Genomic DNA, 23,122 nt, shown 5'->3' with positions numbered 1-23,122 from the left:
AGTAGAATTGTGAACTGAGAAAAAAAACCCACACTTTTATGGAGAGTTGATTTATAACAAGAGTCGAGTATTCCCTGGAGAAAGGAATGTCTCTCCAACAAATAGGGTTGGGAAAACTGGACAGTAACATGCAAAACAATAAAATTAGACTGCTGTCATGACCATATATAAAAGTTAAGTTAAATGGACTAAGACTTGGATATAAGAATTGAAAAAATAGGAAAATACTCTATGACACTGGCTTCAGGGATGTATTTGTGGATTTGTCTTCAGTAGCAAGGGAAACAAAAGAGAAATATGAACAAATGGGACAACCTCAAACTAAAAAGCTGCTGCACAAGTAAGGAAGCTATGACTAAGACAAAAAGACACCCTACTGAAGGGGAGAAAACATTTGCAAATCATGCATCCAATAGGGGTTGATACCAGAATCTACATAGAAATAATCCAACTCAGAAAAATAAAACAAAGAACCCTCTTTAAGGAATGGACAAAAGAGATTAAATACACACTTCTCCAAAGATGCTATACAGATGGCTAACAGAAATGAAAAATGCTCATTCTCATGCAGGGAATGTAAATCAAAACCATAGGGAGATATATTCTCACACTTAAGAAAATGGTCCATATCAAAAACCCAAAAGACAGTAAGTGTTGGTGAGAATGTGCATACTGTTGGTGTGAATGTGGAATTGTCTAGCCCACCAGCTCAAAAATTCATTACAATATGCCAACAATTCCATTCCTAGGTATTTACCCAAAAATGCAAAAACACTAACTCAAAGAATGACAACATGTTTGGACTTGAAAGGATTATACTATGCAAAGTATGTCAGGTGGAAAAAGACAAATATCAGATGGTCTTGCTTATATAGAGAGAAATAAAACAATTGGTCAGACAAAATCAAAACAATAGCAAACCCTGAAAATGTGACTATAGAATTGAGGCAACCAGATTTGACAGGGAAAAGAGAGAGCAAAGTTAGGAGGAGGTGCCCTGGAACATATTGGAGTACTGTGAGTGCCAGAGGGCATGTGGTGTGGCAACATACATCTGAAGTATGTGTTCATATAACTCTAAACTGTATCCAATGCTACTTCATTGGGGGGAAAAAAATTCTGGAGGGAAATCTGGCAATGTGCAGCCTCTGTCTAGGTTTCCAAGCATAGGAGAAAGACAAATATTGAAAGAGAGGCATATCTCATATGATTACAACCTCATATTTATAATTTGCTTTTAATTGAATCTCATAATATTCATAATTTGCTTTTAATTGGTTGGGTGAAAGTGGCATAAACCTAATGTGAAAGATAATCTATTTTTGTAATTTTGTATGATTATAAAAAAAACTGTACAACATAAGCAAATAAAACAATCATTTCTGGGCTATGAAATCTTAGATGAGTCTTATATGATTTCTAGATTGTCCTTCTTCAATTATACATACCAGGCATGTATTATGACAACATCAAAGTTATTATAAAAAGATAAATTCCCTACATAAAAGTCAAAATCTGCTACTCATTTATAGTTCTTAAGAAAAATACTAAAACTCAACAAGTATTTCAAAAACAACCATTTCAGGGCATTGGAAATTCATAAATGCCACACACAAATAGAAAAACACTCATTCATTAAAACCCATGAAGTTTAGTGAAAAATAATGGGTGTTTGTGACACTCTTTTTCTGGATCTGCTCCTTTCTCTCTGGTCTTCTACCCCATCCCTGCTAAGGTCAGGCTGAGTGGCAGAATAATGCTACATAGGGAATCAGCAGTGGAAATCAACAGTCTTGGCTGAACTGACTTGGAAAGGAAAAAACCCAACACCCAGTGGGATATATATATATATATATATATCATAAGAGACTTATATTTAGAACATATAAAAAGAACTGTAAGTATTAAGAACAAATGATTCAATAAAGGAGTGAACAAAGATAAGAGTAGATACTGCACCAAAGATGATATAGAACTGGAAATAAAATATCCACTATGCATATGAAAATACAGCCACTGTAAATCTTCCAAAAATTGAAACAGAGGATGTTACCATTAAAACAAAAGAGAGCTTCACCCCCAATAACAACAACTGTCAATTAACCAGAGGGATGGGACATCAAGACAGTCCTGCAGCTCAGGGTGGGTATACTTGCAACTCAAAAAACAACAGACTTCACAAAAAGAACAGAGTAGAGATTGACAATTCAATCAACAGAAGGTGGATGGAAAGAAATACCTAGAGTCTGCAGTCTAGGGTGGGGCACAAACAGTCATACTGCCCACGATGGTGTGCTGAGAGTAGACAGAGTGTGAAACACATGCTTTTGATCCAGGTGAAGCTCATATGAATGAGCTTTGGCTGGCAAGACAGGCCAACCCTAGTAAGGACAGAAAGGTGGTATGTATTACAGTTTCTCCTCTGCCACTCAAGGATGTTATTGACCTCCTGAAGTGCACTAACTATGCAAAGGTTACTGACTCTGATCTGCAATCACTGAGAATGAAGATGTTTATGGTACAGTAAAGGGCACTAGGACCTCTCCCAACATATTCTCCAAAACTGCTGACCCAGCAACTGCAATGCAGGCCTTGGTATCTACAAAAGCCAGTGGTGGGCAAAGAAAGTCACATCAAAGCCAAAACATCACCTGCTGTAAAATAGTTAAATTCTCCAAGTTGCTGAAACAGATTATCTTTTTAATGAAATTTAAAGTAACAAAATGAGCAAAAAAAATTACATAGAGAATCCTGACAGCTCAAAGATAAAAAACTCTCCAGAATTCAGCCATAAAGACAAAAGGGAATATATCTTCCTATCAGGGAGTTCAAATTGCTATAACAAAAAAACTCTCAATGAAAAGAAAATTCAGAAAGGTATGTCAAAATGACACAGTAGAATTCAGAAAAGTTAACCAGAGGTATAGGAAAAAAAAAAAAACTCAGAAAAAATGATAAGTAAAAGAATAAAATTGGGCCCTCCCTGATAGCGCAGAGGGTTAAAGCACAGCACTAAGAAGCTAAAAGCCACTTCATCATGAGTTCAACCCCCACCCCAGAGATGATCCACATGGCCCAGCATCCCTCCCCTCACCCGCCCTCTGCTCTCCTCAGCAGTGTACTTCGTCAATCTGCCTGTTCTGCTCCCCACTCTGTCTTGGGTGGAGCCTTTCACTGTCCCCGCACCTCTGGCCAGTACACTAGTTTTGTATGCATAAATAAATAAATCTTTTTTAAAAAAAGAATAAAATTAATCAGGAGCAGAAACTAAAGCTTTAAACAAACAAAAATAACAGATCTAGGATGTGAAAAATTCAAGAGATCAAGAGCACTTGAAAAGCTATGAAAGGAAAATAAACCAAATGGAAAAAAAATAAGTGGATTTGAAGATAATAAATTACAAATTAATAGAGAAATAAGAAAAAAAAATGAAGAGTTGCAAGAACTATCTGACTCTATTAGAAAAGGTAAACAAAGATAGTGGATTGTCCCAATAAGTGAAGAGAGGATGAAACAAAAAGCTTACACAATGAGGAAGACTTCCTAAGCCTTCAGGAGGAACTGAATTTACAAATTCATGAAACTAAGAGAACACTTGTCTATCTAAATGCAAAGAGGTCTACACCAAGACATACAGTAGTATAAAAACGAAGAGCTCAAGATGAAGAAATACTATTGAATATTGCCCAGAGAAAAAGCACATAACTATTAACAGTACTTCCATCACACCATTATCACACTTCTGAACAGAAACTTTACAGTATGTGAGAGAATGGAGAAACATCATCAAAACATTGAAAGATCAAATCTGCCAACCAAGAATACTGTATCTTTCAAATATGAGGAGATAAGAAAGGCCTTTGCAGACAGACAAACAAAAGATGAAGGAGTTTGGCAGTAACAGACCTCCACTACAAAAAATGTTGAAAAGAGTTCTATCTAAATTGAAAATAGGAAAGTCAATAAATAATAATTTAGGAATTAGACACATCAGAAAATTAAAGATAAATGGAAATAGCAACTCTGATAAACTCAATGGTAGTAGAAATGGGATGAACTCACCAGTCAAAAGGCACAGAGTGGCCAAATGAATTAAAAAGCAAGCCCAACTATAAGTTGCTTACAAGAGACTCAGTTAAACTATAAAGGCATAGAATTTAAGTGAAGGAATGATAACTAACATTCTAAGTCAGTAAAATATTTTAAAAGGCAGGAATCCCTAGACTATATTAGATAAATTAAGACTTGTAGCCAAAAATGGTAACAAGAGACAAAGATGGTTATTAAATAATGATAAAAGGATCAATACAACAGGAAAACATAATAATTATCAGTATATATTCATTAAACAAAGCAGCACCAAAATACATAAAGCCAATAAAATATACTTAAAGGAACATATTAACAGTAATTCAATAGAGTAACCTAGCAGCCCCTTACAGCAATGGATAGATCATTTACACAGAAAATTACCAAGAAAACAATGGACTTAAATAGTAAATTAGATGAGATGAACCTAGTAGATATTTGCAGAATATTTACTCAAGAACAAAAGAATACACAATCTATTAAAGGACTCAGGATAAATTCAAAATTAAGATAATAAATTAGGACACAAAATAAGTCTCATTAAGTTTATAAATACTTACATCCTAAAATTCAACAAAAAAGCAAACAACCCAACCAAAACATGGGCAGGAGTCTGAACAGACACTCTAAAGAAGATATACTGATTGCCAATAGAGACAATAAAAGATATTTATCATTGTTTATTACTAGGAAAATAAAAGTTAAGAAAATAATGAGATATCACTCACACCTGTGAGAATGGCTATTATCCAAAAGACAAAAAGCAAAAGTTGAAGAAAAGGGAATTCTTATATACTGTTTAATAGCCCAAATTGGAAATAGTCTAAATTTCTGTAACTAGTGGATTGATAAAAGTGGTATGTTATATAACAGAGTTATTTGGCATATAAAAGAATGAAATGTCAGAATGTAAATTGGTTCAGCCATTATAAAAAGCAATATGGAGATTCCTCAAGAAATTAAAAACAGAAATTTCCTATAATTAAGTTTTCCTACTTCTAGGTATTCTACAAAACCACTTAGGTGAATTGATAAATGCATCCCATGTTTTTCTGCAGTACTGTTTACAATAGCAAGAACAGGAGAAAACCTCAGTGCCCAGCAAATGATTGGATAAAGAAGACTGGCTGTATGTACACAATGGAATACTACTCAACCAAAAAAAAAAAAGATGAAATCCTGCATTTAAAACATGGATGGAAATAAAGGGTATTTCACTTAGAGAAATGAATCAGATGGTATATATGGTATAAACAGAAAAAGAACTGGTGAACTAAATAAAACAAAATTAAATTTTTGGATTATAAAACCATTAGTGGTTAACAAAAGGGAAGAGGAAAAGCAGGTGAATAAACTGATACAAAGAGGAAAATGGTCTGATGGATAGAACTGAATTTTAGTGGTGAACTCAATGTAGTATATACACATTGATTTTCAATGTGTACAACTATTTTCAATGTGTCAGTTACATGCAATGTTACAACATAAAAATAACAAATATAAAATATTTAAGACAACCAAGAAGAAAGAGATTATACCACAAAGTCAGTAAATTTTATAATTAAAAAATAAACTGGTTTGACAATCTCATACATATGCTGGTCACAATGTAAAGATACTGCAACTCTAATACATTGATAATGGGAATGTAAAATGTGCAATAGGTGCAAAACAATTTGGTAGTTTCTTAAAACAATGAATATGTATTTATAAATTCTCTAAATTCTCCAACACTTCAAGAGAAATAAAAATACATGTCTACACAAAGACTTGCATACAAATTGTCACTGTAGGAATATTCAAAATACCCCTATCAACTAGTGCATGGATAAACAGAAGATATATAGTATAATAGGATAGCACTTGGAATTAAAACCAAAACTGACATATACTACAATACGGCTGGTAAATCTTCTACTGATTTAGTAGTAGATGAGCTAATGTGTAAAAAATAAACTGATATTTTTATAAACAAGAATGAACCTCAAAAATAGTATGTTAGTAAAGAGATATATATGATTTCATGTAATATATGTTAGTGAAAGAAATGTCCAGAAAAGGCAAATGCCAAAAACATTAGCATTTGTCTAAGGAATATGTGTGGTAAGGTTTGGGGAAATGTTGGGTTTGGAATGGGAACTAATCTAGCACAAGTGATCTAACTGAGGTGATGGAATGTTCTAGAAATAGCAGTGATTTTTGTAGCATGTGGTCCCCAGAAAAAGGGGAGGATCCAAGTTCCCTGTTCCACCCAAAGAAGGGTGGAGCTGAGCTGAGAACAAAAGAATCTGGAAAGAGAATGAAGAGGAAGGAAGCAAGATGGAGAGCCAGAAAGAGATCTGAGGGAGGCACACGGAGCAGTGAGACACGTGAAGACGCAACTCTTGTTTCTTGGTCCTGGAAAAGTTGAAACAAATGTGGAAGAAGGATTCATGGGGAGGGTAACTATAGCAGCATTTATCTTGATTTTGATTTTGCTCTTTTCCTCCCAGACTGTCTGGCCATTTCTGACCCTTTTCTATGGGTCCACACCAGAAGGTGCTTTAGCCTTGTGGCCTTGCTTTGGGCCAATCCCTTTTGGGTCATACACAAAAGTGGGTGGGTAACTTTGGGTGTTTGATTTAGAAAACATATCCTTTGACTTTTCTGTATTGCAGACTAATTGTACTACAGTTCCTTTCCATTAAAGGTCTTACATGTTTTGTCTTGATGTGGTAGATGGAAGAACCTATTTAAAGTAAGCAGGTTTGGGGGTTTAGGGGTAGCCCTCTCACTGCCCTGCAACAACTTCACAATTGGTAAATTTACCTAAAATATTAAATTGTATGCTTGATATGTATATTTTATGTTCTGTAAATTACACCTCAAAAGACCTGTTAAAAAGTATAGAAAAGAGGGTCCTCCCTGGTGGCACAGCGGATTAAAGCACAGCACTAAGAAGCTAAAGCCACTTTTGCATGAGTTCGATCCCCGGCCTGGAGGTGTCCACAATGGTGTGGCAGACCTCTCCTGACCCTCCCGCTGCTCCCCTCAGCAGTGTACTTCGTCGTTTGTCCTGTGCTACTCCCCACTCTGTCTCTGGTGAATCCTCTCACCGCCCCTGTGCCTCTGGCCTGTACCTCAGCTCTGTATGCATAAATAAATAAATCTTAAAAAAAAAAAAAAAGTAAGAAAAGAAAATATAGAAAAGAAGTTAGTAATCTGTCCAAATAAAATACGGTAGCATTTATCAGTAGAGAGAATATACTGAAAGTGATCTGCTTTTAGAAGCAATCCACATTCTTCATTTTAAATGCACATAAGAGAGAGACTTCCCTTTTAAGTGATTACTGTTGAAAAAAAGGGAAAGCATGGAAAAATTCCTATGATGAGAACCTTTTATTTATTTGGAGAAAAGGTAACAGTTTTTAATGTCACTGATGTTAAACTTTTTATCCATCATTGATCAGTTTTAATAGAGCTAAAGAAAATTTAAATAGAAGTCACTATGAATCAAATCTGAAAAATGCTCTTGCCATTGTTTTCCAACAGTCCAGCAGACTGCAAACTTAAAATTAGGATTTTTTTTAAGTTAAAAAGATACATTTAGGGCTCTACCTGGTGGTGCAACAGATTAAGACACCGCATTATGAAGCTCTCCGAAGCCACTGCAGCATAAGTTCCATCCCCGGCCAGGGAGCTGACCCACACATGGCATGGCAGACCTCTCCTGACCTGCCTCCTGCTCCCCTCAGCAGTGTATTTTGTTAATCTGCCTGCTCTGTTCCCCATTCTGTCTCTGGTGAATCCTCTTACTCACCACACCTCTGGCCTGTACCCCAGTTCTGTAAGCATACATTAAATCTTTAAAAAGAAAGAGAAATATATATATATATATATATAAAGTTAAAGATGAAATATAGCAGTACACATTTTGTTGTTCTTGAAAAAATAAGACTAAGATGTATAGCTTGAGAAAGATCAAATGTGCTTAAAATTAAAGCTACAAATAAGCAGTTGCAGGTTTACATGATTAATGTATAATGTAAACCTCAGAAATAAACATTTAAACTAAAGCTATATCTTAAATATTAAAGGAATCTTTGGAAATTAATACTAAAAGTAATCATAAAATGTTTGCATAAAAATTTTCTGAATAACTATTTTCCTTCCAGCCTATCTTTTCCATTCCTACTCTTTACATTTTTCCTTCAAGGAACCATTTGACTTAGTTCTACTATGTCATTTTAAATCAAGATTTTTCATAAATAGAGCAAAAATTCCATAGTAATATTCATTATTTCTTTCATTTAAAAAATCTTGGCAGTTAATAAAACCCCCTTTATGAAGAAAAATGTTAGCTGCCCCAAGGATCTCAGCTTCATTATTAAGATTACAGAAGCCTGGGCCCTCTCTGGTGGCGCAGCGGGTTAAAGCACAGCACTAAGAATTGAAAGCCACTTCCGCATGAGTTCGATCCCTGCCTGCCTTGGAGGTGACCACATGGCGTGGCAGACCTCTCCTGGCCTGCCCGCTGCTCCCCTCAGCAGTGTACTTCGTTGATCTGCCTGTTCTGCCCCCCCACTCTGTCTCTGGTGAATCCTCTCACTGCCCCTGCAGCTCTGGCCTGTACCCCAGTTCTGTATGAAAAAAAAAAAAAGATTACAGAAGCCTGCCTTCTGTTTGGCTAATCATTCATGTAAAGAAAGCACTGACCAAATAAAGTACAAGGTGGGGGAAAGGCAAGTGTATGTTGAATTTATAACAGTCTAACAAGTGAAAAAGTATAATTGGCTGAGTTGCAAATTCTGAGAATTACACAATGACTGGGATAATCCCAGAAAATTGCAAAAACACCTATAACTCTAGTTCCATGACAGAATGCCCCCAAGTCAACCCATGAAAATTCATTCAGCCTCCTTTTTCTTTTGCTGATGGGCCACTGACCAGCTAAAGCAACTTAGAATCTTTCTACTTACTAAAGAGATGACAACCCCTCATTATATGCAGTAATATAGAATTTTCTCCAATTCTAGGTCTGCGGTAGGGAAAGGATATTTCCTTTTGTATTTTAAGACAGTTTTAAATAATATATTTCAAAATATAAATATGTAAAAGACAAGTACTGGACATACTGAAATTTAATTGTAAAACAATATTTATTTTTTCCAGCTAAATATATCATTCCCTTTTCCCAGAGCAATCTTTATTAATTTAAGAAAAGTAACATACACACTGGGTCAAACCTCAAATACCACACCAGCATTTAAAGTGAAAAGTCTCCCTTTCCCAGTTCCAAAAGTTCTCATGTTTCCTTACAGAAATTTTCTATCCATAATTAAGTATATGTATATTCTTTAAAAAAAGATATGTAAATATAGTATTGGATATTTGTGCTTCTTGCTTTTGCTACTATTTTGTCAATTTTGTCAATTTTCCCATATTGGTACATAAAAGCTATTTAATATTACTGTTTAACATAACATTTATGTAGAGATAATGTAATTGACTTAACCACTCTCATTTAACAACATTTAGATTTTTTTTTTAAAGATTTATTTATTTGTGCATACAGAACGGGGTACAGGCCAGAGGTTCAGGGGCGGTGAGAGGTTTCACCAGACACAAAGTGGGGAACAGAACAGGCAGATCGACGAAGTACACTGCTGAGGGGAGCAGCGGGCGGGTCAGGAGAGGTCTGCCATGCCATGTGGTCACCTCCGGGGCAGGCGGGAATCTAACTCATGAGGAAGCGGCTTTAGATTCTCAGTGCTGTGCTTTAACCCGCTGCGCCACCAGGGAGGGCCCAACATTTAGATTTTTAATAGCTCCTGTGACACTTCTGCAAACATTTTTGCATTTATATAAGTAAGAGAAAAGCTTAGAGGTGAGATTGCTTTGAAACTTAAACTTGTATAGTATTTCCTTGTTGAATTAATAAAATTCAGTTCAGTTAAATTGAGGATAAGAGGAAAACAAAAACAATGGAGAAGAAATACAACTAAGTATTGATACTATGTAAAGAGGTAGCTTGGTAAATATATTTGACTAGATAATTGAAAAATGGGAGAACTACTAATTCCTTTAATTCATTAATTGACTTCAGGTACCAACAGATCAACCAACATTTATGAGACACCAAATATTCAATGTCTTAAAATAGTCACCTATTGATTAGACCCTTTCAGGTGTTATGTGTTCTCTGAGATATGCACAAAAAATTCATTAAGTCTTCAGTAGTATGTGAGCAAGTTACAGCTAAAGCTAGGAACACTTGTCTTGAATGATGAAACAAGTTGTGTTGGCTCCAGACACATTACCTCCTGCTCACAGTCAAACCTACTGCTCAAAACTACACCATCATCAGGGAAGGCTGATGTACCAGTGAAGACAAAGGACAGGATGGATATGAATACCATGTAATACAGGATTCACGATTCACAGATAGGGCCCTTCTAGAGGTAAACCTACCCCATCTTTTCCCCTTGCTTTGTGCTGTGATTTAACCTGGTTAATAGTCCACTGCATCTAGAACATCTTAATTGTGTCTGCAAGTTTTCTGTGTTATGACCATGAGGCCTGTCTACATTCTGGGCAACGTATAAAGCAGTTTAGAGTCCCCACTGGTAAGAAGGCTGTCAGAATGGAGGTGTGTTCAAGTTAGGGACAGTGGCTACAAAGATTGTAATACACTTGGAAGAACAGCAACAATTGAGGCTAAATCAGGAAGGCTAGAAAAAATAGGCTCTGATAATACCAAATGCACTGATACACAGTTACCTGTAACAGATCTGATGACTGAACTTCCCCACATTTCAAAACATCCAGAATATTAGAACACAGTACTAATACACAGAAAAAAGTCTAGGTTCTCTGTCTGTATCCACTGGAATATGCAATCTCCTCAGCACAGAAGAGCCTATGCCACCTGGACAGAACTGCAGGAGGGCAGGGACTCTGGAAGGACCAAGACTCACCTGAGAATGTGAGTTATCCAAAATAACATAGAAAACTAGCACAGTAAGTGACATTAACAAGCATAACTTCTGGTACTGCTTGCTAGTGATCTATTGAGGAAAAATTAGATGTTATAATAAAGAAGCTCTACCCTCTTCACCATACTCACATATGAGTAGCAAGGCAAGGAAATTGTGAGCACCCTATGGTTTTACTAAAAGCACTATCAATATGGGAAAGAGAAAAGGAATGAGGAAGAGAATGCTAGTTAGTCAATGGGTGTAGAAACTGGTTATTTTTTAACCCAGTCTGTCTCTTCAAGAATTTGTAAAGATACACAACTATACAAATACCTCCTGTTCTTATTTTATCTGAAGAATTCAGTGGCAAGATCCTGGGGCAGTTGCTGCATACAAGTTATGTTTAAGTAGCAAAGTCCCCAATAAAAAGTATATCAGGCCACATGCATGTATTTACAAGTGGTTTAATTCTCATTATTATGCCACAACACAGGAAAAAAAAACTTTCTCTCCAACAGCTTTTTTTTTTTTTTTGCAGGAATACATGCTACAATTCCTAAAAATGAGATAATTTCCTCTTACAGTAAAACTGGGACACAGCACAATCACATACCACCCGAAGTTGAAGGGCCAGAATAACTAAGAATTAGGACCCAAACACAAGAGATTATATACCAGATCATATACTCATATATCCCTGAATGAATAATCTATTAAATGGTGATTTGTATACCAATCTTAAGTGAAATTTGTACATGCTTTGGATATAAAATTATGGAAAAATACAAAGTTTCATACACTGGTGAGTCTGAGTTTCAGTCAAGAAAGAGATCAATTAATATAGGCCAATGACAAGGAATAAAGACCTAATTAGAAAATTACAGATGACAGTAAATTTCATGACAAGTAGGTCCATCTACTGACTCATTCTAAACATTTCCAGTTCTAGAATATATTTTATAAAATTGGAGAAACAAAAGACACATTTCTGTTTAAAATATTTCCATATTTCATATGAAAAATCAGATTCTGAAGGACACTATTTGGAGTGATAAAAAGATAACCAGCTGGATGCTACAAACCTCAGTGCTAAAGGAAAAAACAAAAAAAACAGGCAGACTGGCACATAGGATCCTGAAAAGTTCCAAGCATAGAAGCGAGGGAGTCACCCTGCAGTTTCATGAAGAAAATTCAATCTGTGGGGTTGGTACACCATCTGCTGACCATCTGGGGCCTAAGTGTCAAAAATTGCCCAGATATTTTAGGATGTCATCACAATGTACAACAAATTGAAGCTCTTTCTGATGGGCAGGGAAAAAAAGGCATTTTAAAAAACTAAATGTAGCAAGTGTGGGATGAAGTGATAAGACAAAAGTGTGTAGAATATGATGAGACACAAGTTTGCAAATAAAGTGACAATAAATAATGAGATAGTTCTCATTTAATACGGTCAGGAAAAACTAAACAAGTATTTATTTAAATGCCAACATGAAATATGTAAAATATATTTATAAATTTCTATACATTGAAAAAAATGCTTAAAATATAGCAATCTGTAAATTATTAAATTGACAGTGCTTGGTTACTGCAAAAGGTTATGTAGAGTGCCCACAGACTTGCTTTTGAAATTCACGAATTTCTGCCCTAGGAACAAATTTCCTCATGGGTACAATGGCAGTGTTCTTTACTGATGCTCCCATATTATAACAACCAAAAATGTCTACACTAATCAAGTAAGTTTTTGACTACTTTCAGCAGCCAAGCTGAAACAAAGTTCCAGAATTAGTAAGTGAAAACAAAAATAAGAAATAGATAAATGACAGAAATAATCGAGGTAATATATTAATGGTTATTTTAATTCTTTCTCAATGTAGTCACAGGAATTTTTCCAAATAACTATAAGCGTTCACATTTATCTCTTTTGGAACAAGAAAGGAAAACACTTGAGACTGCTTTTCCTTAAACAACTTGCTTAACAGAATAACTCAATGTTCATCTCTCACCTTTTTTGTAAAAAAATGGACAAAAATACTGACTGCCACCCAAAATACTGCTTCATAAACATTTGAATCAAAAGGAATTTAGGTCACAAATCCTTCCCCACCTCCCAGGAAGGAAAACAATGTCATACAAACATCTCATCAAAACTGGGAGTGCAAAGGCCTCTCCCAGGGCCCCAGCGCTAACAGAGGCCTGTACTCACACAGATGGCGAGAGCTCCCGCCCCCATTCTCGCAGAAGTGGCTGGCAGACCTGATGAAAACCAGATGAAAACATCAAAATGACAGCAAAATACTAAAGTTGCACTCCGTGGATATGCTCTGATTTGAAAAGCAGCTCCCAATCTACAGGCCTTGAAGTGAGCTTAGAGGAGCTCCTGACACGTTCGGAAATAAGGCTGAGCTTCTTGCGAGGCTAAACCCACATGGCTGGGAGGGCGGCCTGGAGTTGAAATTTGATCCAGAGCGTCTAGTATTGGCAAGTGGGGGAGTCATGTGACCTGGGACTTAAGTCACTGGCATCTTTTACTTAAACTGACTTGCTAGATGCCACAGATAGCTTCCTTCAGCTCCGGAAACTAGCCATCACCTGGTGGGATTCATTAACAGCATCAGCAGTGCAGAAAGTAAATCACAAACTTCTTCCTTTCTGCTTCTCATCTTAAAGAAAAATTCACATACTCAGGAAGGCTTAAATCTGTGGGCATTTCCCCGCTTTTCTGATGCAGTTTTCACTTATCTTGTCCCCTAGAAGTGACCTAATTAGATCAATATTTTCTTCCCTTTACTTTTTACTCTATCAGAATTATTCTAAATGAAAATGCTTTGTTTTATGTAGCTGTTAGGGCATCTAATTGCGTTAGAATTATCTTATTCAAATAACCTGGTGATAAAGATAAAACAAGATAATTCTAGACATTCTTAATTTTAAGTGTGTAACTCACAGCTGGGCAAATAAGCCTCACACTAAAATAGAAACTCTGATAGGTCTTAAAATTTTTAAATATTTGAACTGACAACAAAAATATTCACTTCCTATAAGCCAGAAAGAAACTGTCCTATTTTTATTTTTCAACCACTTTTTGTCAAATCTATTTTTCTTTTTTTACTGAGGCACTTAAGAGAATGCTGACTATTATTACATATTAAGTTTCAACTTGACCCAAATTTGAAAGTCTTGAATTACTGTAATAACAAAGATGTGGTAAAATTAGATATTTTAAGGGAAAGAGGTGGCAGGAGAAGGGAAAACCAAAGCCAAGTCCCATTTCTGTACCTCCCTTTACATCTGATATTCCTGTGTGACTATAGTCAATCAATACTGCTCACAGCAAAGCACTACAGCAAATCATGTCAGGCAAACCACAGGGCATGGAAAAGTACATTTTATTCCTATACATATACACAAATGTTGCCAAGATCCTACTTCCACAAAACAAAACATAATCCAAGACCAGACATAGGGTATGGGGTGTGAGAATGGATATAACTTTCTCTGTTCAATTATTTTCTTCTATTTCTAACGTCATTATTTTTTATCACTTCTGCTTCCCATCTACTTGTTAGAAAACTCTAATTACTAAAGATAGCTATCACAAAAGAATAAAAGAGACAAAAACCTTATATTGTTACTTTAAAAACTGACTTCGATTTCTGATAATGTAAGTATTGTCATTCAATGGTGAAAAATAAAAAACCTAATGGAGGGTCATCTAGAAGGCCACCTAACCCAACATTAACCAATCAATATATATTACAAGACTATGCTACAGAGTGTACAGCAGTAATAAGAAACACATGGTACCTTCTCTTATGGATAATTCAATGGGAAGAGGAAGAAACAGTTCTATTGATTAATACTGAGGTGCTAATAAAGAAGCAAAGATGAAGTTAAGGAGAGTAAGAAAGGTCACCCTGAAACATTTAAAATATCGACTTCCAATCTTGAGCCTATGTTTTTAAAAAACAATTTAAAATTTATTTTGATAATTTTATGTCCTTTGTTTAATTATAATAGTTTATTTTTTACAATCAATTTGTACTTTTTTTTTTTTCATCTCAATTGTTGTAATCCCTGCGGGTTTCCCATCACCAAGTCACCCGTGTGCTATCACCATAATCCCGTGCACTCCAACCCCCCCCCCCCCGCGTTTTTGGTCCCATTCCCCACTCCATCCCCACACAATGACACAATGTCTAAGGTATATGGCTGTTTATTATTCTTATTATTTTCTCACCTGGTCCATTATACTCCTGCTATGAGCAAAACCATCCAGTATTTTTCTTTCTCTTTCTGGCTTATCTCACTAAGCATGATCTTTTCCAGCTCCATCCAAGTTGCTGCAAAAGATTATGTCTCATTTTTTTTTTTTAAAGATTTATTTATTTGTGCACACATAACTGGGGTACAGGCCAGAGGCTCAGGGGTGGTAAGAGGCTTCACCAGAGACAGAGTGGGGAACAGAACAGGCAGATCCACGAAGTACACTGCTGAGGGGAGCAGCGGGCGGGTCAGGAGAGGTCTGCCGCGCCATGTGGTCACCTCCGGGGCAGGCGGGAATTGAACTCATGCAGAAGCGGCTTTAGATTCTTAGTGCTGTGCTTTAACCTGCTGCGCCACCAGGGAGGGCCTATGTCTCATTTTTTAACTTAACATTGTAATGACCGCAATCCTCCTACATTGTTAATGCCACTATATAACCCATTTTAAATGTGTAACATTACATTTTGCATATATAACATTTTCCCTAGTCATTCTACTTTCAGACATTTACAAGGTTTCTGATGTTGTGTGTATCTGTGTGCACATGTGTGTGTAAATTATCAGTAATGCTTTGTCCTTACCCTGTTTACTTTAGTAAAATTTGCTAAAACTGAAATTTCTGGATCACTGAATATATGAATATGTTCTAAGGATCTTGACACATGGGTTCTGGCAGTTTATATTTTACATCTCACCCTATCCAAATTTGAGTATTTTATAAAAGTTTTCTTTATAAATGAAACTTACTTTCATTTTAAAACTTCAATTTCTCTTTATTATCAGAAAGATTATTGAAGATCTGAAAAATCATTTTGCAAACTGTCTTTGATCTATTTTCTTTGTCCATTTATCAAATAGAGTCTTGTTACCTAAAGTTTTCTTTGATAAGGTCATTGTAAAGATTGAATGATACAATCCATTTAAAAGCACTCTTGACAAATCATAATAAAAATAACAATAATATTTTTTGGATGCTTACCATGTTTTATCTACTCAGGACTAATTTTGAAATACAGATGATGATCTAAACTGATCTGAATTTTACTCTTAGAAAACTACTGTGGTTCAGACTACTAAGTCTCCCCAGCATGTAATAATTTTTCTGATCACATTACAGCTTTTCCTCCTCATAGTGATTAAACCCATAGATTTTCAGCTAGAGACTATGCTTCCTGACTTTTCATACCAGTAGATATGGCCATGAAATTTTTTTTCATAGCTTTATATAATTTCCACAATATCTGAATACTATACCTTATAATTCATTTTAATACCTGATATAGTCCTCTCTCATTATCCAACTTTTTCAAAATTTTATTGCTCTACTCTCCAAACAATTCTTCATGATGAAACCCAAAAATATTCAGCAATGTTAGAACATCACAAAACCTTGCCTCTTACTACTGCTTCTAATAAATAAATATATGTATATTTATCTTTATCTAGTATATTTATATAGATATCTTATTTTGGATGTCATTATATAAACAATGAAAAAGGAAACATCTAATCCTAATTGGCATATCTTCATATATACCATTATAAATTAAACTAGTACCGTGCCTAACAAATTTTTATACTTAGGTATTCTTTGTGATGACTAGATTTTTATTTTCTTAATTTTCCCTTCATGTGTACTCTCTTATCACTGAGGCACCCATGGACATTATCATGGTCCCTGTGCTCCTCCAGCCTCTGCTTTGACTACCCCCCCCAGTACTGCTGAATGCCTCAGATCTATGATTTCCCTTCAAGCTTTGTCTTTTTCCTAGTCTTTTGTTCAGTTTCCCTATATTCTCCCTATAAGTGAGATCATATGATATTTTTCTTTTTCCTTCTAATTTATTTTACGGAGCATAATCCCTTCCAACTCCATTCATGTTGATGATGAGAGTTCACTTGCAAAAAGAAACCAAACTGGCCCATTAGCAAAACATATTTCTCCTTTATTTTCAACATGTGTTTTCCCTGGAATGAATGTATATTTCATATGAATGAAATTACAATCTATAAGTCTGTAATAGTATTTTTTTCTGGCCCTAAAAATGATGCAATTGACATTGATATTAGAGTCCGATTAATTCCACAAAGTTCATAGTTGTCATTCATGTTCATTGCTGAGTCTGATTTACAAAGAATTTTAAGATATACAAGCCATAGTTAAAAATATTTATTGATATGAATTTGTTGCTTTTTCCAAAAAAGAATAAAAGAATTTTTAAAGTGTGTCACTAAAGAGCCCAGTATGGCATATTACTACCATGACTGCTCCCAGAAATGCTGACACAGCTGAAAGGCAGATCAAGGAATGTCCTATTTTCAGCAAGAGCTTGGACATCCAATGAACAGACACCTGGCACCTGGGGAAGCTTGATGAAGAAAGCTAAAAAGGCCTTCAGTAAAGCTAAAATTGCTTCAAAGCAAAGTTTTCTAATGTTAGCTAGCAGAGTTATCAATTTTCAAAGGACACACTCTCCTTAGCTATAGTAAGAACAGTTGTCAGAACACAGTGGCCCACAGATAAATTACTACTGATCATGCAGCAGAGACCAGTAGGTATCATGGGAGTAAGCGCAGTGGAAACAATATATGAAGCACCTGAGGCCCAATGGAAATGGGACACTGGAGACTCTTTACTCCAAACAGTCAATCTTTACCCTAGAGCTAGCCCCGTCCCAGCTGTTACACAATGAATATCCCAACCTGGATCAGGGCCAATATATACAACTAGACAGGATGTTTTAGAAATCAGTTAGTAATTATTTATGTACCTTCTCTTGACTAGTCGGAGGGGTTTGGATATTTTAGCATTAGAATCACTGACAGCAGACACAACAGAAATTATTTGTTGGAGGCTTGCAATCAACAGGCTATATAGCCTGTGTGTCAAATCTGGCCACCGTAGGCCAAACAGAGCAATCCTAGGCCATAATGTGTTTGACCACAACTGTGGCAGAATAGCTTGAGAGGGACAAAACCTATTGCGTCAAAGCCTAAAATATCAACATGCACCTCCTAATCATTTACAATCAAGTTTTGTGACCACTGCTCTTGGTTATGCACCATTATATTATAGGGCATAAAAATCCTCTTATATCCATAGAAATATGGTCTATGTGCTCTGGTTCCTTGGAAAATAGTAGGGAGTAGGTTGCTGTTGAACTTACTAATCTTATTTGTTTCAGCTGTCCCTTACCTGGGGTTAGGCCTATTTTTTGCATATCTCCTATTTTTTAAAGAATTTCCCTGAACAAGCTCCAGTTTATAATAGGATAATCCCCATCTCATTTCTGAATTCTAGACTCATTCTCATCATACTTGAAGAAACAAAAAATTACCAGTCCTAAGAAAAATGAATTGTTTATGTAGAAATGGAAAAAAAAAATCATCATCGTAACTAATTTTAAAATTGTTCAATCAGCATCTTGCCTAAGCAAACCAACTGTGAGCCAACCTATCAGTGAAAACCCCTACCTCTGAAAAATCAAGAATGGACTCATTCCAATAAACAGTCTCTGAATGCCAAGTAGTCAATAACAATCCCAGTTGAGTAACCTCCTTAAAATGATGCCAACATTTCTAAAAACCCATCAATCTTCATTCAACACTTCCCAAAAATCTTGTTCGATAGCAGTCTTTTCTATTCAGAAAGGCTGTGCCTGCACGCTTGAGTTTCTCTTACTGTAAAAGTGAATTGATTTGTCTCTGTCCTTTTGTTTCAGGTGCTAAGTACTGGCCTCATCATTCTTTGACATAAGACATAGCTTCAAAACTCTAATTCCATGGGTCATTATTTAAGCCTGTTTCATTTCCATGTCTACTACTTCCTTACCACTTTGCCTAGCACACTTTCTTCCAATCCTGTCTATGCCTTAACTCTTAGCATGGAGAGGGCTGCATGCTCTGTATCATTCCTTATCCTATCCTAGAAACCAAAGCAGATTTACGATGCTAATTCTCATACAAGAAGAGAATTAGAACCCAACCCCTTAAAAACTGGACAAGAGAACGGAATTGGGAGTAAGAAGCCCTATAGACATGTGGATCAACCAAAGCTCAGGCCTGGGAAACAAAAGAATAACTACATTTTCTTTAGCACTTTTAGCTATTTTCCCAGTAATTTCAAGTCATAGTTTAACTTTTAAATTTCACAAGCACTTACGAAATACACCATGTGCACCTATTATTAGTCTCGAAATTACCGCAATGGGGAAGTATAAGAAATAAATGTTATTAAATATCTTCTTAAAATGTAGGACACAATTTGCAAACCTTCTGAAGGCATTGTGTTCAGCTATTTTGCCTTGTTTGAATAGTGATTTAAAAGGCTATGTTCTTTGGTGGGTATCACTAAATTTAGCAATTAAAACAAGCACTTTAATACTCATCTTTTTACCTTGCCACCTTTACAGTTTATGACTATTTTATGGCCCCTGAGACATTTGAGTATTCATTTTTCAGTTAGTAAACATAGTAAACATAGCTAAACTGTATATTCTAATTTGAAATGCATGCCCTTAGGACTAGAAAATTAAGAGATGGAAAAATCTGATGGAGGGAATGATGAGCTAGAGCTTCAATAGGCAGATGTTGAGCTTACTTGTACAGAAGTCATTGATTAGGATGTCAGAGGCAGAAAATAACATTCTACATGTATTTGTGTGGTAAGCATAGGGTCAAACACCCATTAAGGAGCTTTCAAAAGCAGAACAAGAAACCTAATCAGGATCTCATAAAAAATTAGCAGCCACTGTAGGGACTCAAATAAGATAAACAGCTGGATATTACTAGTGTCAAATAAGTTGAAAATGTTCTTGAGTGGGAAGGAGATTTATTACAGATAAACAGAAACTGCTAACCATAATTCAGGTGAAATGACAATGCCTAAAATTTAGACATTAAAAGATACATTACAAACATTATGGGAAAAGAACTCATAAGACTACTTTACTGACTTTTAAGAAATAAAAGCAATCCATACTAGTTAAATAGAGAAGCATGAAAGATGATCCTAAGTTTACGTTTTTAGTACAGAGGATTAGTAACTAGGACATCTTAAACTCCAGTGTCTGGGAAATGTTCACCTTGCCATTTATTGTAATTATTAATTTTAGCAATCATTTTTCATTAAATACTGTTCTGAGAAAGCTGGAGTTATGAGGGACCTTTTCAAAGACCTTTTTTGCCAGAGCATGAGAAAGAATGATCTTTGATGGAAGGAGTACTTCTTCTACTAGATTAGCCTGAACCATTTGGAATTGGCAATATTTGTAAATAGTGAGTTATTTACAAATTAGGAGAATTATTCACATGTCTATGATTACAGAGTGCATGTTCCCCTGTGAATTAGGGAATTCTGTCCTTTGGGTAGATATGTAGGCATGGGATTGCCGAGTCACATAGTAGATCCTTTTCTAATCTGTTAAGGAATGCCCATGTTGTGTTCCATGAGGGCTGAACTATACCAATAGTATACAAGGCTGGTTCCTTTTTGTCTACATCTTCCCTAGGATTTGTTGTTCTGGCTTTTTGATATGGGCCATTCTTGCAGATATGAGGTGATAGCTCATACTGGTATTTGCATTTTCCTTCTAAGTGCTGATGAACATTTTTTCATATAGTTGTTGGCCATTGGTATTTGCCCTTTGGAGAAGTACCTATTTAGGTCTCCTGCCCACTTTTTGATTAGGATATTTTCTTTTTCTTTTCTTTTTAATTGTGTGACCCCACTATGTAGATCTTTGAAAGCAGTCCCTTGTCAGATGTGTGATATGTAAATATTTTCTCCTAGTCAGTAGGGCATGTTTTCACTTTAGTTATGGTTTCTTTTGCTATATGGAAGCTTCTTCATTTGCTGTGACCCTATCTGAATTGTATTTTGCTTTATACTATCTTCTGCTTTCCTTTCTGCTAGAGATAAATCTGCAAAGACACAGAAGGTCTGTTCTCGGACACAAAATTCAAAATTTCCATGACGAAGAAATAAAAGGTAACACAGAAAATATGATCAAGTACATACAAGAAAACTGATAAAAACAAATGAATGTCCTGAGAAATAAAATAGAAATTGAAGCTTTGAATAAGAAAATAATACAGGTGAAAGATATTAAAAAAAAAAAGCAATAAAGGACATAAAGAATTCTGAGAAATCTATGGAAGTAGAATAGACCAAATGGGGACCAATTTATTGTCAGTGACGATAAAGATGAAAATGCACAAAGAATCCAGGTGGAAAAAGAGAAATACAAGAAAAATAGACAAACACTTGGGAATATATGTTTTTCTGAAGAAAGGCAATACAAGAATAATGGTTAGCCAAGAAGTGGAAGAGAACAAAAACGTATATAAACAAATGATAGATGAGGACAACTTTCCAAAGTTGGAGAAGGAAGTAAAATATACAAGTTCACGAAGTTTAAAGAATACGGTTACATAAGCAGAATGACACCTCACCAAGACATAAAATCTTTCAAGATTTCAAGACAAAAATAGAATATTAAAGTTGGCAAGCAGGAAAAAGGATATAATCTATAAAAACTTTCCAACGTGCTAACCCTAGTACAGGTAAGGAGAGAATGGAATGATGTGATCTAAATCCTTAAAGATAAAAGCTGCCAGCAAAAAATACTGTATGTAAGATGCCCCCTCAGAGAGGAGTGAGGATTTAAGGCCTTCTCAGACAAACAGAGGCTGAAGGAGTTTGCATATCCTAAACACCACCTGCAAGAGATATTGAATGAAGCTTGTGTATATAAATTTAAGAAAACATCACAAGGTACTGAACAAGGGAAGAGAACCACAAAATTAAAGTAAAAGGGCAGCAGATATTCATATATCAATAATTACTATAAACAGATTGTACACACTAATTAAAAGGTACAAAGTATTTGGTTAAAGTAAAAAGCACAATCCAAATTTCTGCTTTTATCGGCAAATACATATATAAATGACAAAGTACACTAGAGTTCATAGTAAAGGTCTAGAAAACAATGGCACAAGTGAATGGAACCCAAAGGAAGACAGGGCCAACCATATAAATATCAGATAAAATAGGCTTCCAACTAAAAAACAATAGCAAAAGAAAGGGCTTGGGCATTATACAATGATTAGGGGAAAATTACATCAGGAATATTAAACACTCATCAATGTATACTCACCATATAAAAGAGTGTCAAAATAGTTAAGTAAGTTACTATCATATCTGAAAACAGACAGTAGGAAAAACACATTAATTATGGGGTACTTTAGCAACCAGCTATCATCACTGGACAAATCAACAAGACAGCAAAGAAAGACATAACAGCCTTAAACAAATAATTAGACCTTGTGGGATGAATGGACATATACGAGACACTACATCCCTCAAAAATTGAATTCACATTTTACATAAGTGAGATAGTCTCCAGGAATAATTACATAGTGGGTCACAAGAGAAATATCAACAAATTCACAAAGACTGAAATCATTGCCTCTAACTATAAATATATAAAACTATAATCAACTTCAAAAAGAAAACATGAAAAATTTCTAATATGTGGAGAATGAACAACACATTACTGAATAAGTTTTAGGTTAATGAGGCAATCAAAGAAGAAATAAAAAATAAATATCTCAAGACAAAGTGACAATAAGGGTACAACATTCTAGAAGATATGGGATACAACAAATTCTATGTTATGAGGGACAGAGAAAGCAATTTAGGCTCACATCAAGAAACAAGAATGAATGAACTACAGAAAGAACTTATCACTTACAGAAGGAACTAGAAAAACAAGAATATCAAAAACCAGTGAAAGAAAGAAAATGATAAAAAA

General features: G+C 35.4%; 1 protein-coding gene across 2 annotated transcripts in view; it reads right to left on the bottom strand.

Moving 5' to 3' along the window:
- FAM13A (family with sequence similarity 13, member A) overlaps positions 1–23,122 on the bottom strand; it is a 438,275-nt gene that overhangs the window by 231,708 nt on the left and 183,445 nt on the right. Inside the window, exon 1 of one of the 2 annotated variants that reach the window (XM_012724149.1) lies at positions 13,249–13,321. The exons of the other annotated variant lie outside the window; for it this stretch is intronic. Coding sequence (XP_012579603.1) covers positions 13,249–13,275 — 27 coding nt within the window. The 5' untranslated portion in view covers positions 13,276–13,321. Of the gene's footprint in view, positions 1–13,248; positions 13,322–23,122 lie in introns of those variants that run through there. 2 annotated transcript variants of the gene reach the window in all.

This window comes from Condylura cristata, unplaced genomic scaffold, assembly GCF_000260355.1.
Source record: "Condylura cristata isolate star-nosed mole 26May11 unplaced genomic scaffold, ConCri1.0 scaffold00012, whole genome shotgun sequence".
Taxonomy (NCBI): Eukaryota; Metazoa; Chordata; class Mammalia; order Eulipotyphla; family Talpidae; genus Condylura; species Condylura cristata.
This window is presented reverse-complemented; position numbering and strand designations above follow the sequence as displayed.